This window comes from Gymnogyps californianus, chromosome 3, assembly GCF_018139145.2.
Source record: "Gymnogyps californianus isolate 813 chromosome 3, ASM1813914v2, whole genome shotgun sequence".
NCBI lineage: Eukaryota > Metazoa > Chordata > Aves > Accipitriformes > Cathartidae > Gymnogyps > Gymnogyps californianus.
Window position 1 is genome coordinate 49,483,890 of NC_059473.1, and position 17,402 is coordinate 49,501,291.

At 39.7% G+C, this 17,402-nt stretch overlaps 1 protein-coding gene across 1 annotated transcript in view; it reads left to right on the plus strand.

The window, feature by feature from the left end:
• RPS6KA2 (ribosomal protein S6 kinase A2) overlaps positions 1-17,402 on the plus strand; it is a 312,842-nt gene that overhangs the window by 191,187 nt on the left and 104,253 nt on the right. The window contains exon 3 of the mRNA XM_050893272.1: positions 14,488-14,604. Within this exon, the coding sequence (XP_050749229.1) occupies positions 14,488-14,604 (117 nt within the window). The remainder of the gene's footprint in view (positions 1-14,487; positions 14,605-17,402) is intronic.

The following is a 17,402-nucleotide window of genomic DNA, read 5'->3' on the forward strand; positions in this document are numbered from 1 at the left end:
TTTGCTCCAGATAAAACCCAGTATATACATGTATACATATGTATTTTTTCTTGTTAATGATTGGAAATAACGTTGTGCGTTTCCTGTGATACTTACCGTGTTTGGTATATGTTGCCCTGGGTCAGCTTGCAGCCTGTGTACAAAAGAGTGGCTCTATTTTCAGTACCCTTAACTGTGAGAAAAAATGGCTTAGATTGCTCTTCTGCTCTCTGCAGTTCCAGGAATCTTAGTTATAAATGCACTTAATCAACCTTCAGTGTCCTTAAAACATACAGTTACAGCTTGTTGGCATAAAAGTAGTTACAGAAATGAGAAGCTGATGTGAATTTTTACTTCTCTTTACTCTTACCTCCAAATGAAGATCATTTACACAGCAATGTTATATGTCACCCAGCTTTACTTACTACTTCATATAAGTGGAAGTTTAGATATTGAACTGTGCAGGGCTGTAATTCTTATATTACTTTACTTTTCAGATGGATCCAGTAACATAGCTTAATGCAAACTCACTGATGACATCCATGTGTATCTTCACAAGCTTAAGGAGTTTTATGAGGACTAAAGATTTTGATACTGCCCTGTACAAAAAGTTTCAACTATAAGGTCTGGATAAAGTTCAAGGATAGCAGATGTCAATTTACTCAGCCTTTGTGGGTAAAGAAACATTTCGAACATTGAAAACCAATCAGAAAAAACACAGTCCAAAAATAACGTTTTTTTGAGAAAACTAAGCATTTAACAAAGCAAACTGGAACTCTGCTTTGGCACAGTGGGACCCTGCTGTGTAGTCAGCAATGAAAAAGAACAGTTTTAAATGTAAATAACTTTAAGAATACAAACAATGCAAAATTTGTGGTGAATTTGTAATCAAATTTTCACTGTGTTTTACATTAAAGATTTTTTTCCTTACAGTATTGGCTTACATTACAGAAACTTTACCTCCCATGGTTTCTTGGAAAAACTGTGGCATTGCGCATTGTTTATGACAGGGCAAATGGGGAAAACAAATGAGCACTGGACTTGTGCGTTTGATTAAATACTTCTTTGAAGCAAAACTTTTGTGTGGTTTCAGCTTTCCTCTTTGGCTTTCACTTGTCATCTTCTGATTGTATTGTCTAGTTTTTCTTTGTCCATAATATTAATTTTAGCTTCCTGTTGTTACTGATTTAATTGTTTCACTTACCATTCAGTTGTCTTTATGCTATTATTTATAAAACATTAATATACTAACAAGTGGTGCAGATATGGTTAGTTGGCTAGGGTTATAAAATAAGACTCGGTATAAAGGCTATAATCTACTGCAGACATAATTGCCTAGGATTCACTGAGGAGCACAATAAATGCCTTATCTATAAAGGAACAGGAGTAGCTGTTGCTTGGTGTCCTGTGTTTCATACAGGATTACTGAGTTCAAGTGGGCTTCCGGTTTTTTATGTGGAAAAAAAAAGCTCGGTGATTATACTGTTGCATCAGTTTCTTCTTCAGAATTCTGTATCCCAGCTGTATTAAGGATTTCACTGGCATCGCAGCCCGGTGGAGCCAGCTGGTGATTTTGACTATCACTGTGATAGCGTCCACCATGTAGAGCATCAAAAAGCATTTTTCTTCTATTAGCTTGATATTAAAAAATTGGATTATGCACGTGTGAAGCGTGGCATTGTATTTTGCTGTTCATTTGTCTTTGTTCAGGTTTCTAACTGAAGCTATATTTGAAACGAATGTTAAAAGTAGAATAGGAGGAAGTCCTTTAGTCTGTGCCCATTCAGTTTTCTCTGAATGGAAGGTTAGCCTCTTCCAGGAGTCCCAAACAGCTTTGTGGCTGCTCTGAGCATACAAACAGTCTCGCACAGTTTACTGTACAGTAGCCTTTAACTCCTCCAGCTCATTGGGGATACACTTATGGGAGAGGTCATGAAGTTGCACTATGCACCTTTCTGTTGATGGCTCAAAGATAATAAAGATCTTTATCTGTGCTCTGGTCTTTTTGTAGGTGTAGTTCTGTAATCACTCATGAGCAAATCTGCCTGTTTGGTGGACAGTAGATATAGGTTGATCTTCTCTCTCCACTTTGTCCATTTAAAGTGTGCAGCAAAGGGGACTGCAGTGTCCACTTATCCTTTGGGATTGGATTGCCTTAGTGGGCCAGGAGACTGTCCCACATATCTGCCGAGGCTGGCAGGCCTGAACAGATCAGGGCTCTGGATTTGCTGCTTACAACACAGAACCATTGAGTTTCACAGTAAATCTCTTTGTGTCATGATTTCACCCTGAAGATGTGCCATATGTTGTCAGGAAAATGTGTATGAGTCTAGGCCAATCATAATTTTCAGTAAAGCCATTTGGATCATCTTTTATTTTTTAAAAAACCCTCTACCTGTTAAGATGCCATGTGGATTTGTTATAACAGTTTTCAGCCAGAACAGGAAAATGTTGAAATAGCCACGGGTCAATGAAAAATACCTGGCAGACACTTGGTAATCTCAGTTTGACCTTCTGCATGTTTGCATATACGTTAAAAAAAAAAAAACTTTTAGAATGGAGGCTAGAGCAGTGAATTTGCTCTAAAACTGGTATCCTCAATACTTTAAAACCCTGGAGGCTTCTGCACAGAAATGGATTAAACAAAAAGAGCTCCTTTCCACTGCCTGCCTTCGTCATCATGTACCTTTGCTTTCAATAGGGCTTTTGTGAATAAAGTGGCTGAAGATGAGAACCAAGAGCACTTAATGTAAACGTCCCTTTACATGGCTGCGACAGAGTAAAAAAGCTGCAGGGCAGATGAAAGCCACGTCTCGCAGTCTGCAGGCTTGTGGTTGTGAGCACTGGGACTGGGCTCAGTTTTAAGTTGTCTTGGCAGTCTTCTAACTGATGTCAGGGGATCTAATGGGCCAAATACTGCAAGGATTGTGCTAAAGAGTAAAATATATTTTGAATTAAGAGACTGAAGAAACTGGTGTTTTCTCATATTTGTTGAAGCTTCCCCCAGTGTGAAAGACATCTGGCATGATGTCTGACACAGCATTGTGGTTTTGCTTCTAGTTTCATGTCCAAGAAGAGCCTTGATTTCTCTGATTGCAGATCACGGCAGTACCCAGGCAGGATAAGAATGTCCCTGCATAAGGATGTTGCAATAGTTTGTACGAGTATACGTCAGGCCAGAAAGATGAAACGATGGGAGCATCTCATATTGTCTGTTGGAGACTGTGGAAAATCCATAGTGAAAAAGGTGGGTCGATCAAAGGCTGGCCTGGAAATATCCAGTATAATGCAGCGTACATCTTCTGAAAAGTGCATATGCCCCATCTGATGCTAAAGGAGTCATTGAGGGATGTGGGGAGGGAGAATTAGTCTGTATCTGAACTCATCAGCGTACCCTTCCTTTACAGTCAGCAGAGAGAAAGGGGCACATTTACTAAGTCCTGTTTCAGAGGCCTGCTTTCGTCTGATACAAATCAAAGCCTAAAAGCACCCATTTCTCTGTCAGCTGTACAGAAGTTTAGACAACTACCTCAGAGACATATGTTTTGAGGAATTCTACTCTGGAAATCCTTCCAGACTTTGGTAGACTGTGGATCAGCTTTGGCTGAACTGTTGTTGATCCATTCCTGTATTTGAGTATATTCATTTAATGGCTCTTTTCCACACTTATAAATATATAGTTGTTTTCTAAATAATAATTAAAATTTTAAAAATTTGGTGGTATTTAGGAATTTGGCATTACAAAGTTATATGTAAAGCTTTTGATTTTTGCAGCTGTGAAGCTGTAATGATAAGCTCATCAAGATCCCAATCAGCTGAGAACCATCAAACTTACCACGCGCATTTTTGTTATACAAAAACACATTATACATTGGAAATCTCTGCAAAAGTGCAAGACTGGTGCAGCAGTTTGACCTCTTTGAAATGAAGGAGTCTTCCAAACAATGTTGCAAAGGTGTTTCTTTGCAGCCAGATGGATTTTCTGCGTTTTGTTTATTCTCATTCCTAAAATACACATCTTTTCAGTGTGGTGTATATACATAAGATATGCTTCTGTTTAGTACTGTGTAACATTGTAATTGTAAACAATTTTTGCCTTCACAGAAAAGAGGATGTGTGATAATCAGTTAGCAGCTCGTTCCTTGGAGATCCACCGTGTGAATCTTTGAGGGACATGAACTAACTAGAGGCTTCTTAGTAGTTCACAAAACTGCAAAATGTAATGGGCCTTTTCCTGGGCCAGATTTCCTGTAGACTGCTGAAAATCTGTTTAGACAGGTACTTGTGCATGGTAACAGTCCTTAGGCACTGAAATACATACTTCTGCAAATAATGACCTGGGTCTTAGCCATGGACATAATGAAAGTACACAGCTGAAGAGATAAGTATGCAGTTCTAGTATTCCTTGTTAAATATTTGTCCGTGAAACTGGAGCCCAGCACGAGATGAGGTATTGTCAGGTACTTTGTGTAACTTTTTTTTATTTTATCTGTGTGCTTTTTGTATAAGTTAAGGAATTAAAGCCAGAGTCTACATGAATAAGCAAAGCCTGGATCCACAGCATTTGTTTGTGTTTTGGCAGCCCAGTTGAGTTACCAGGTAAGGCTGGACCCCCAGAGCCCTTAGCTAGCTGTACAGCAAAGCCTGGTCCCCATCGTGCTCTCACCCTTTCTTTTGGGAGCAGTTCTGAGCGTACCAGCGCTGCTTACCAGCTTCCCCATCAGATCGCTCCAGTATGTACAAGCATGCCTGCACTCTCTCTCCTCAGCCCAGGTAGATGGCTAGGTATTTAAATGGGATTAAGGTGCTGCACAAAAGGGAGAAAAGTTGCGTTTCAAGTTGTTTAAAGTTACAGTTATGATAGTTTGCAAAATCAAAATGATTTTCTCCCAGTCTTCTCTCAGTTTACTTCTCTGTTGGCATAGGCACAAACCACAGTTGCCCTTGTCGTATAAGTCCGGTGTCCCTTTTGATACCCTCTTTTCTCTCTGCCCTCCATGTCCTATTCCTCTGTCCATGTTGTTGCTAAATCTTGTCATATTTTCTCTGTAGAATTTCCCTTTTGCCATCTTCTCTCTGCCTGATTCAGCTCTATCACCCTCTCTCCTTCAGTGCCTTCACTGACGCTCCAAGCTGTGAACAGTAGCATTAAAACTAATTTGTATTTGCCTTGGTTCCATAATGACCTCACATTAGTCCGTTTCCCTATTAATATGCTGCCTGTAAAATGCCACTGAGATAATGAACCTCATTACAACATGTTTTTCCTGACATAATAGCAACAGTATTCCAGTTTGTGAAGTACAAGCTGGTTGAACCCTTAGCTGATGCTTAATTTAATTAATGGGAGGACGCAAAATGTGCTAGCAGGCTCGTATTTCTCTCAGAGAGAAAATTATAATTACCAAACCCTACAAGTGATTTGTAAACAGCAGACTGGTATTTTTCCTAAACTGACTAATCCAACACTTCAGTAATGTGATTATCTCTTATTACAGCCTTTTGTCCACTCTGCCTCACATTTTGAGATGAAACCTGATATTTTTCCTTTAATATGCATATTAAAGATGATTCAGTTCTTTAAAATCATCATGCAAATGCACCAGGGCTTTGTTACAGTGTTTTCTACTTACTGTGCTGTGGTGCCATTTACACTGCTATGGTGAGCAGTGTTTTATTTGGATCACTTGAGAAACGATGAGGAAATGGTTGCAAATATGTTTTGCTTAAGCAGTTTATCTTCCTAGTGCAGCTGGAGTTTTTATTTCACACTCAAATGTACTAGTAAAACATCAGGCACTTTTTTTTCTAGTCTGCGAAGCAGCTGAGTACAGCAATAAGGGAACTGGAGCCCTTTAGTAAGTATTTATATTTCTTGAATAGTATCCTGAACAGATAGACCTTTTTGTCTGCCTTCCTTCTTATCTGAGCATTTCATAGTCTTTCCAGTGCCCTTATATTCCAGTAACGCCATGAAAAAGGAAGATGGCCTCACTTGCATTTTACAGATGGAAAGCTGGGACACAGAGGCATATGGGGGCTATCTGTACCCTGTAACAGAAGTGCATGAACGATGGGTGGCCATCACATTAGGACTGTCACATTAGGGCTTGCCCGTGAGGGCTGGCATGCTGCAGCAGCTGCCAGGCAGCTCTGGTTAGCAGGTTGTGGTGGTGGGAGGCGGTGGCACTCCTGGGAGGGTCTCCAGCGGGAGCCACCTAAGCCACTCACAGAGGGTTTGCAAGTGGTTCAGACCAGAGCGCGCAGGGCACGTTACTGACCTGGGACCAGGACTTGAGCTGTAGTGGAGGGTAAAATATGAAAGCCTTCTCTATAAAGTGAATTTTTTTTTTTTTAAATGCGGTGATGTATACTGTCCCCTACTATTGCATGTAGTCTTCATAACCCTGTTTAGTGGTGACATAGCATCATCCTAAGGAAACAAGAATACTTATCCTTCTACGAGCAACAACAATTTCTTCCAGGCACTGGATCCAGACTTACTTACAGTTAGTTCCTTGGTGAATGAGCAGCAAGTGTTCTTTTGCCTACTCACCAGCAGAAACAATTGGTAGTGGACCTTACAGCTCTTCTGAGATGTAAAGGCCAAAGGCACACCTGTAAACTATGCTAAGTAGAATGTTGATGAAAATGTTCCTGCTCTTATTTATTGTAGCTTAGAGCAATATAGCTGAGTTCTTTATCCTTTAATGGTGTGACTCATTTTGAGACTGTTTCTGTTAAAGTTCACAAATGTATTTGAGTATTTGTAGAGTGCTGCTGTGTGAGTAAGGCTGGCCAACTGTTTGTATTTTTTTGTGACCAGATGGTTCTGCTTTTGTTCTATTTTTTTTTAACCCCTTGCTTCAATAGTTTTTTGATGAGCTCTTTCTACTCACCACTCCACATAAACTATTGCAGTTTGCACCAGAATTAACATAAAAATTAGAGTTACCCTGGCTAATGATTTGAGTCCAGAGTTGAAAGTTAGATCAAGAATTGGCGTCTCCCTCTACTTTATGTATATCTGCACTTTGAACTGGAAGATGGTTCTCCTCATGCATCTTCACAGTCATTGTGTTGTATATATTTGTCCTAGTCAGGAACTGAGTCTGTAAAGACGTTATAGTCATCAGATAAAGAGCACCAATCTTCAAGACCAAGATGTCTCAATCTGAGCTAAAGGAGAATCTGGTTGTAGGCCACCTGCTATCACATATTACTGGATACATTTGAGATGATTTGTCTATCCATTACTGCAGTATAAGATAATTTCACAATTTTTTCTGTGTTAATTCTCACAGTATTCCCACGAGACAGCAAAAAGCAACTATCCTTATTTTTCAGGTTGAGGAGGGAGTAGAACTAATGCCTAATTTACCAGAGCTGCAAAATCCTGATAACTGGATTACTCCCAACACCTTAGAGTAATTTTTAAGTGCCTGGATGTTTCAAGTATCCAAGTTCTTTTGAAAAATACTTAACTTCAATAGAAGTTCTGTTAAAATTGCCATGGCATGGATCTGTGAACATCTCTCTTGTAATTCCATTGAAAATCTGGCCACAATACTACTCTATTTAAGTGTTTTTCAAAATTTTAAAGTAAACATGAATTCATCTCACACAACTGCAGAAGCCCCCATCTCAGCAAGTTATCTTAGGCTTTCTTCATAGTCAGCAGAGAGAAATGTGCACTTTTAGGATGTGACTTCATCTGATCTATTTTAATCATGAAATGCCTGCTCCTCTCTATTGACTGCAAAGTAAGGCTAGAAAATTAGTTCAAAACATTGTCTCCTGCACTATAAATACTTGCATTTATTTAGCTGAATCCAGCCCTAAGTGATTCATCAAAGATAACATAGGAAGCCTGGTAGCACAAAAGATTGAACCAAGATCTCCCAAATACTCAAACCTCCAACTCACGGACTTCACCAGTCTATCCAGCGGATTGTATTCGCTGCCTTTGCTCTCTGTGATTCCTCTCTTCACATTTAGTTTGTTTGATTTCAGCTGAACCTCAACCGTAGAGACATGTATTAGGGAGAAGAAAGAAAAAATGTGGGATAAAAAGTTAGAGCTGGAGAGAAGTGATAAAGAGAGTGTAATAGGTGTTCTCTTTGGAAAAAGGTCTGCTGAATTTAACAGGGACTGATAGTGTTGCACTCCACAGAAATTGCTCTAAGGTTTTTGTTTTCCACTAAGTTTTGACCTGCTTGGTGGAATTCCATATGCAAGATAACACTTTCTATTCACATTTGTGAAAGGTTTGGGAAAGAAATCCCAACCCCTCTAAAAATTATTGTGTATTATTTAACTCTATATGACCTTTTGAGAAGGTAGGTGACCTTGTGCTTGAAAGCCAAATACAGACCTGGCACAACGTCCAGTGAATTCACTGTGAGTTCCACATGCTTCTCTAAGGGCTTAATAAGTCCAATCCATTGTTGCTAAAGCAAATGTTAATTTGACAGTAGAGGACAAAACAACCAGATGCATTTATGGTATTATTGCTCAGTTAACATCTTTCCAGACCACAACAGAAGCCAGAACTTGGATTACAAACCATTTAAAATGGAAGATTTCTTTTTCAAATTTTACTCCAGCTGCTGGAGACTGGCTTGGGAAGAGGCTAATGAAAATGCTCCTATACATTTTTTTTAATATGGATACTTGTCCTCAAAGAACTGAACACAGGCCAGCAATTCATTTCCTGTGCTAGGCAGCATTTGAATAGCCTATTATGTCTTGACAAAAATTACTCTCCTATGGGTTGAGCCAGATTAGGACCTGTGAAACAGAGGTGGAAACCTGGCCTCATCTTTATCAGACACATCCTGTCCTAACTATTCCCATATCAGAGTTTTAAACATGCTTTCCTAATGAACCGTATTATTTTGGAATGTTCTGTTGCCTGTGATACTTGGAAGTTAAATAGTTGTGATTTGGGTTTATATTACATGGTAACCTGCCAGATGGCAAGACTGGTAACAAAATAAAGCCTGTACCTTGAGCGTATGCTATAGACAAATAATGATTCTCTCAAACAACAATAAATTCTCTTTAGAGTTAACATTATTTCTTTCCTCTTGCCACATTTTCATTCATTTCTGCATTGACCTCAGGCCCTAAAGCATGCAAGCCCAACAGATCTGAAGATTGGAGAACTTCCACATCAAAGCTCCACATATTTTTTATTGGAAAATGAAGCTTACCCTTCATGGCCATACCTGCATGGCAGTCTTGATCCTGTGCAACTGGGGAGATGGCCAGGCAAGGAATAAAAATAAGAATCCTGTCTTACTGATTTTGCAAAACAATAATCATCTTACATTAGCACCATAACTTTTTCTCATGTGATATGGTTGCATGAAATTATCCATTGCTAAAAGTAGCAGATTCCAGAATGACCCCCTCTCCAGATGTTCCAGACCATTTCAGGAAGTCTTGGTGAGGAATGTTTTTGCATGTGGTTGAAATATATTGGGCACGATTAAGTTGGTCTCTGGATTTGAGGATGACCTTAGCTCCGCTCCTTCAGAAACCCATTGGGGAGGAGCCAGACAAGATGCCAAAAGGGGTTAAACCTCTCAGTTTTTTAGGAGGTATTGTTTCCATAATGTTTGCTGAGAGGCTGTGGAGCAGACAAGATAAGAGGCTGTACAGCTGAAGAGAAAAGAGCTACTCTCCAGGAAGGCCTGCCCTTTTGCATGACTTTTTGTACCCCATTCCCAGGTCTATACCGCTACGCTTCCTGATCCTGCTCAGACACGTGACAGTGAGTCGGGAAGTATTGCTGCAGTCGGAAGAGTTTTCTGTAGTTGCTCTCCAGCAGCCACCGAGCATTAGTGCCTCTCTTTCTCCAAGGTCTGCATGAGGAAATCTTGGAAGTGAGCTAAGATCAGTGCTACATGGAGCAGCTGCCTCCAGGAAGCACCAGAACAGATGTGTCTGTGCCATCTGCAGGCACAGGGCAAGAACGGAGGCTCTTTTCTCCTATGTCCCAAAGGAAAGATCAAAATGGCCTTTCCGTTCAAATACTGGGTTACTTGTGTGTCCAAAACTTCTGCCAATTTGGGGGGGCTTGGGGGGAAGACTTTTAAGTGAATAATGCAATATAGAATCAGGCCCTGAATAGGTCTTTCTTGTATTAGCACAGAGAAGCACTCTCCATTCCTCTTTCATCATGTATTCCAGTTCATTGCCCTCCCTCCTCTAGTCTGTGCTGCTTGACCACGTGCTTTCTTCAAGCCACCAAGAACATCCATCTCACTTTTGTCACAGGATGATGTTTTTTGTGCAAACATAAATATTTAGAGAAGTTTACAAAAGATTAAGCTTCATCAAGTCAAGCATTCCTGCTAATGCAGCGTCGGGACAAGTCAGCAGGGAGCAAGAGCCTGGGCTGCTGTGCGCAGCTGTTGCAAGACCAAACTGTGGAACATTCATTTTTGACTCCACCAACTTCACTGATCAAAACCATTTTGGAAGTTAGCTCGTGTTTTTTTCTAGAGTGAAATCCTCTCCATCAAAACAGCTTCTTCAGTGTGCAGGCTTCGTCTGTATTGTGAATCTCTTGCCTCAGTTTTATTGTTGTTATGCAAATTCCTAATGCAGATATGCTGCACTTGCTGGACCAGTGAAAAAAATCCATGTTAGAGAAGTCCCTAAGATGCAACTCGGAGCAAAAATACTTGGGAGATTCGCCCACAATGCTTGTGCTCTGATAGTTTGCGTTTCATTCTGATCACCAGTACCTGAGAAAAATTATGCCACATTCCATATTAGTTTAATACAGGGAGACTTCAAAAGACATAAACGATGGGGGAAATCCCAAGTAAGTAAGAATATTAAAAGGGAACCATAACACTGTTTTGTTTTGTTTTGTTTTTCTAGTAAGGTAAAGCAAACAAACAGACGTCATTCCAGCATTCATGCAGCAAAATAAGTAATAAGAGTATAAAAATACATGCAAGGCAAATGGATGCATGTGTGCAAACACATCAGCGTATATTTCCTTTAAGGGGCTCTGTCCATCTTCAGTCTCAAGTACTGATAGTTTGGCTTTTTGCTCCAGTGAGAAGTGGATTTGTCATACCAGCTAAAATACTACCTACTTCTTGGACAGCTCACAAGTAACGCCACTGTAGTGACAACCGGTGAAAAAAGAGCTGTCTGGCATGCTTTTCTTCAGTGCTGCTTTGCTGCCCCTTTCTAGTGGAGACCACAGGAAATCCACAGGATATCGTACCTTCCTAGAAAAATATCCTGCTTCCTCCTAAGGACCCGTGGAGCAGGCAGCTCGACATGACTGTGGGCATTTCTGAGCTGGGCAAATGGAAAGAGAATAATCTGTCATAGGAAGTGGCTCAAGCCTCATTGTTTGAGACGCTGAGAACCACAGCGGACAAAAACCGGCTGGTCTAATCAAGTGTCGGTAATATTTTGGGCAGGAGTGTTGGACTAGATGACCCCCAGGAGCCCCTTCTAACCAACATTTCTATATTTCTATGAAGTCACATAATCTAACAGGTTTTTTCCATCTTTAAAATCAGAGCTTCTCTGATAAACACTGCTAGGCCTTGTATTTGCTCCCATTCTTTTTAAATAATCTTTTTCTGAGATTTTAATTAAAGATGCATGTAATTAAAGTGTTGGTTTTATTGCAAGTTATGAATTAATAATGCTATTCTCTGGGAATACTAGAATTTTTTAAGCATTCTTCTAGCAAGCTGAATTATCATCACTTTAATACTTCCAATATATTCCTGTAACTGAATGCATTTCATTAACCTAAAGAGGTTATATTAAATTTAATAATACAATGAGAAATATGCTTAAGGTTGTAGGCCTGTGACTTTGATGACTAATATGAATGGACAAATTGAAACTCACTCATCATTTAAACTTTCAAATGTAGCTGAAGTGACTCCATGGTTCAGGCTGAAATACAATCTAACTGAATTAAAAAGGGTTTTGCTGTTTGCGGTAGATCTCATCCACAGTTTTTGAGATCAAGCTGTCAGCTCAAAGGAGAAGTAAATCTGAGGAAGACATCTGGTGTACATAAAATTGGGGTTAGTTTCTTTTTTGCAGAGCTTTGTCTCCTGAATAAGTTTCAAAATTCGGATCCGTATCCTGCTTCACCTGGTTGCAGTGGGTGGTCCTTGCTGTGCTGTGCTTCTGTGCAAAACAGAAATGGGCAAAATCGTGAAATGGTGACTAGGTGCCCTCAAGCTGCACTGACTTGATAAAACGTCATGCAGTTTTTTCATCATATGATAGCTGTCAGGGGGGTGTCCACGCACAGAGACTGGCCTGCAGAAGCCAATCCTCCCAAACTCTGCCTGTGCTCAATGGAGAGCAAACTCCCAAGCATACAAGGTCTGGTGTAGAGGTGATTCAGGAGCCTGACTCTATGGGGAGTAATTTTTAGCCTTAGTGAGTAACCGCTGAACAAGATGGGTGGTGAGCCTTGCAGTCCAGATACTTTACCTCAGCTGTAGTGTGGCAGGGCGGGCTAAGCTCGAAATAATGTTCTTACCAGTGTGCAAGTCTCTCAGCTGCGGGCGGCTTACCTAAAGATGCACGTCCCTCTATATGAAAGCTCATCACTTCAGTACTTGGTGGAGCCTTTGATAACAGCATGTAGATAATTCCTGGTTTCCTTAGGAAACAGCTAATACAGTGTATTGATTTTGTATCAGTTTACTATGGTTTTTCTCACCTAGAAAAAAAATTGAAAAAATGAACATTTTTAGTATTGGAAAGATACTCTGTCTCCTGCTGCAATTAAAGCCAGAAAAACAAGAGGAGAGATCCTGGCAGTTATGTACTTAGAAAACCTTTAAATCTCTCTGTGAAAACTGGTCATTGGTTTCAAGCATTTCTTTTCAGGCAAACCTTAAACTAGAGGAATTAGGATCAGAAAAACAAGTTGCTGTCAGATGATGAATATTTTCCATGATTCTGGTAGCATGCACAAAGTAGAGGAAGCTTTCCAAACCAAGAAGAGGATATAGTCCCTGTTCCAAAGCACGTGAGTGTAAAGAGGCAGGGTAGGGAAGAAGAGGGATGAAGCTAGAGTATAGAGAGCAATCCGGGTAATGCTAGCCATGCATCTGATGAATTACAGCTGGTAGAAAGTGATAGCAATTTTTCTGGAGGAGAAGGGAATGAAATTTATTCTTGTTTAGTAAATGAATGTGTTTTGGCCAAATGTTTTTGTGAATGCATTTTCATTTTAGGATGTTATTTCTATTTTTTCCACATGAATTTTTAAGAAAGTGAAACAAATGTTATATTTCCAGGTTTTATCAGGATATTTTCTTGGGGGAAAAAGGCTAATTGCAGAAAAATTCCATGTAAAAATAATGTTTATGAGATTCTAATTATTTCTGCTGGGTGCAGAAATATTCAAACCTATTCCTAAATGAGTAATTCCCTTCAACCTGGGAGATGAAACAAAAAGGTTTTGTACTTAAAACCCATATTTTAGTTGTAGAGAAGTTAGAACAAGTAGTTTGAATAGAAAAAAAGCTTAAATGTAGGTGTACAAAACACTACAGAAATAAAAAGGTGTGTAAATATTACCTTTCCTCACCACTGTGTCCTTGAAGAGCAGGTACTTTCTTCCAGGTTTCTTTTCAGTTCAATGACTTTCTGGGTTGCTGCAAACTCCGTGTAGTCCCTCTGGGTCTCACATGAGCCAGTCACTCTCTTTTTAGAGGAACATGCCATAACAACATAAAACAAACAACTAAAATAAATGCCATATGTTACAGCTTGCAAGATAAAAGTCCTAGTTCAACCGGTGTCTTTGAGGAATGTGCATCTATTGACAGTGGAAATATTTTAACAAAAGAACCTGGAAAACCCAAAGCATTTAAAGCTAATTCCTGCAAGCAGGAAAGTGTGTGTCATTCTTCCTCCCACCACCACCCCATTTTCACATCTAAATCATTAATTTGTTTTCTATTTAGAAGGTTACCAGTAGTAACTTTCCATTCTTTGAGGTAAATAAGGAGAGCTGCTTCTAGTAATGCCTTTTTTTTATTGCCTGCTCATAAGAAGAATTGCTGCTTAAGACTGAGGGAGCTTTTTAAGATGGATTTAAATGATGCTTTGAGACAAAATGAGAAAGTATGTGGAGAGAAATGTGCTGGAGCCTCTATAGTACAGACTTGAGTACATGCCACTCTGCTAGCAAGGTCTGTGATGGGCCCACCAAGCTCTGCAGCGTATTTTTGTGTTTCAGCTTGCATATGCTATCTTTACCTAGTCATATCTTGAGGCTCAATAAACAGAAGCAGCAAGCTTGGATGTCCTGACATTACCCTCCCCAGCCAGTAACAGGCACACGGAATATTTGGAGAAGCATTTGTTTCTATTTTCAAAATTTCATACATGATTGTAGCATCACAGAAGATGAGATTTTAATAAACAATATGTTTCCTTAGGATGACAGCTCTGATTTGGGGATTTTGTTTTTTGTTGTTTCCTTTGCAGGAAGAAGGTATCGTGAAGGAAATAGACATCAGTCATCATGTGAAGGAAGGTTTTGAAAAAGCAGATCCTTCTCAGTTTGAGCTGCTGAAAGTATTAGGACAAGGTTCATATGGAAAGGTAATTTTTAATGCTATCTAATCACCTAGAGCAACATTGAAAATGTCATGTCCTTTCTCTGAGTTCATTTACACTGATAACATTGTCCATATATAAATTATATTGTAAAGGCAGATAAGTGAGCCCAAACCCTTCTATCTTCGTTTTAATAACACCTTTGTCTTTTAGCTGGATTCCTGTATATAAAACAGTTTAGGAAATAGTGCTTATGGCTCTGGACCTGGACTAATGAACACAAGTGAGCATTAGTGAGCATCACTGTTTATAAAATTAGACACACACCCCCTTTCTGACCTACCCACCAGGGAGGTGAGTGCGCCACTGCTGCTTAGTTGGAAGATGTAAATAGGAACATTCAAAGGCTTAAAGAAGTTAGCTGCCCAATTCCCACTGAGGGCAAACGGGATCTCAAGCACATTTCAAAGTCCCAGACTACTCTTTAGCTCACGTTCAGAGGCCCGTACGCTTTGCTGAGAGGATCCCGGAGTCAAACCCCAGTCCTGACGAGAGCAATCGTTGTGGTGATGGCATGGGGGAAAAGACCCTATCTGTATGATCACAAGCTAATTTGTGGAGAAACAACATTTTTATCTTAAGTCCAAGGCTTTTCTTAATCCCAAAGACAATACGACTTCAGCAGGATGTGTCAGCTGGAAATGAGAATAGGAAGGAAAGATAGAATGAAAGAGGGAGGAGTCAATTCAGTCTTAAAATCTTTCCATGGTTTAGATAAATAAGACTTTGAAACCTGTGGAACAATGAGCCTAATTTAAACCAGGCATGGAAGTCCTTATCATTGTAAGTATATTATTTTGTGGAGTTTTAAAAAAATATTTCCTAGCCTTCAGTTCAGTCATGGATCATCCTGGCTAACTTGAAGAACTGACTTATACCTAAAAGGTGCTGAGGTACCCAGCACACAGCTGAGCACCCTGACGATGAATCAGGGCCTTTAGTTTTACTCCTGAAAGAAGCTATATTGAGAGTATTTATCAGCTTCCTGACTATTCTAGAATTACATTGATAAGCAAGTCTGCTAGATGTTCCCTGAGATGAAAGATATCAGGAAAGTTAACGTTCAGTACCAGTTTTGATCTAGAGAATTTCTTGAGAGCACAGTAATGATATTTGAGTTTTAAGTATTAAAGAAATGTGAAAGATCAAACAATTCAAAATTAGATTTACTGTATAACTCAATACAAAAAGGAGAAGAACAAGAGAAGAAAATCTGTTTTGCAAAAGTAACAGAGGCAGAATGGCCAGTCTTCAGATTCAGGGAGCAAAGAGTTTAGATAATGGTTTACTGGCTATCTTAGATTGTACTGATGTATTTCATTATTAACTGTCCAAGTTGGACTTCTAGCTTTAGGCGTTTTATAAGCAAAATGCCTAGTCTCTGCCACCAGTTCCCAAAAAGAGATCTGATGTCTGGGACATGCTCCACCCAATTCACTGGGGGATCAGAGTGTGAGTGGACATCATACCTCTGTGGATCTGTGTGCGATTACAAATCACTTCCCATATCTTAGGCGAAACAGGTCAGTAAACTCCCCAGAGCAGCAAAGACAGAGGGGAGGGAAGTCTGCTCTGTATTTCTTATGCAGTCTCCAACCACCTAAATTTTCATCACCTTGGTATTTGAGCTAATGGTTCAAATCCATTAAGCCTCTGGGGATGCAAACTGGTTGGGTTTCAAGTTGTTCACCTGAGGCCTAAATAATTTCTTGCAGGATTAGAGAAGATGCCTTGGGTGTCAGAGGGAGTGCTCTCAACACTCTTGAAAGTCACAGCACTTGCTTAGCTTTCTATGTTGGGATTTGGGTGATACACCCATTGCTCCAGCTGAGGGAGTTTTGCTAGTTCAGGTATTAATAACCTGAGGTGTTTGCATGCATATCAAACTAGAAAATTGAAAGTCATGCTCAGTTACATGCCTGTGCTATTACGGCAAACTAGTATAGTATAGCTAATATAACCAGTCAAGTAAGCACTCCAGGACCACTTGGTGGTTTCAAGAACAATGTAACTTTACCTTTAAGAATAATCAGAACGACAACATCATTTTGCAATACAATGCATTTTCATTTGTCTGTTTCCTTTTTGGTTTGATGATTATTTTGATGTCCTCTGAAACAGCACACAATGTTCTTGACTCATCTGTTTTGGAGGGAATGCAGACAAGAGCCCTATCCCGTGCTACAGGGAACAGCTGACTAGTGACTAGTAAAGTAAATTGATAATTTTGCTTATTACAGCAATATGGGTATTACAAGCTTTGCAAGATTACATGGCAGATAAGATATTTCTAGAACTGCAGCCTAAAATTTCTGCAGATGCACCATGCTGTGCTGTTCTATGTGCAGTACAGCTTAAAATCATTATCTTAAGAGTTTGGCTTTTTATTTTTTGGATAAAGATTCCATAACCATTTTTACAGAATAATAATACAGCTGAAAATCTAGTGTTTGGGCAAGCTTGCTTTTGACTTCCTCCTCCCTTCCAATGTAATGCAAAAATCAAATCTTTAACTTGGGCTGGATAGAAAAATATCCCAACATTTCTCTGTCTAGCTGAACTTCTAAATGAATTGACTTCCTGTTAATGCTGGAGCAGCTGAGCTTAGTTTATCATGAATGTTTATGAAAAACACTTCAGAAAGTCTTATGTATTCCTGTTGCATCCAGATTTCATCATTTGTTCCTACACTTGTGAGCACCGGAGGTATTTGTACGTTCATTGAACTAGGAAACAGGAGATGGGAACAAGCAACATGTGCCCAAGCTCAGCTAGTTAGGGCA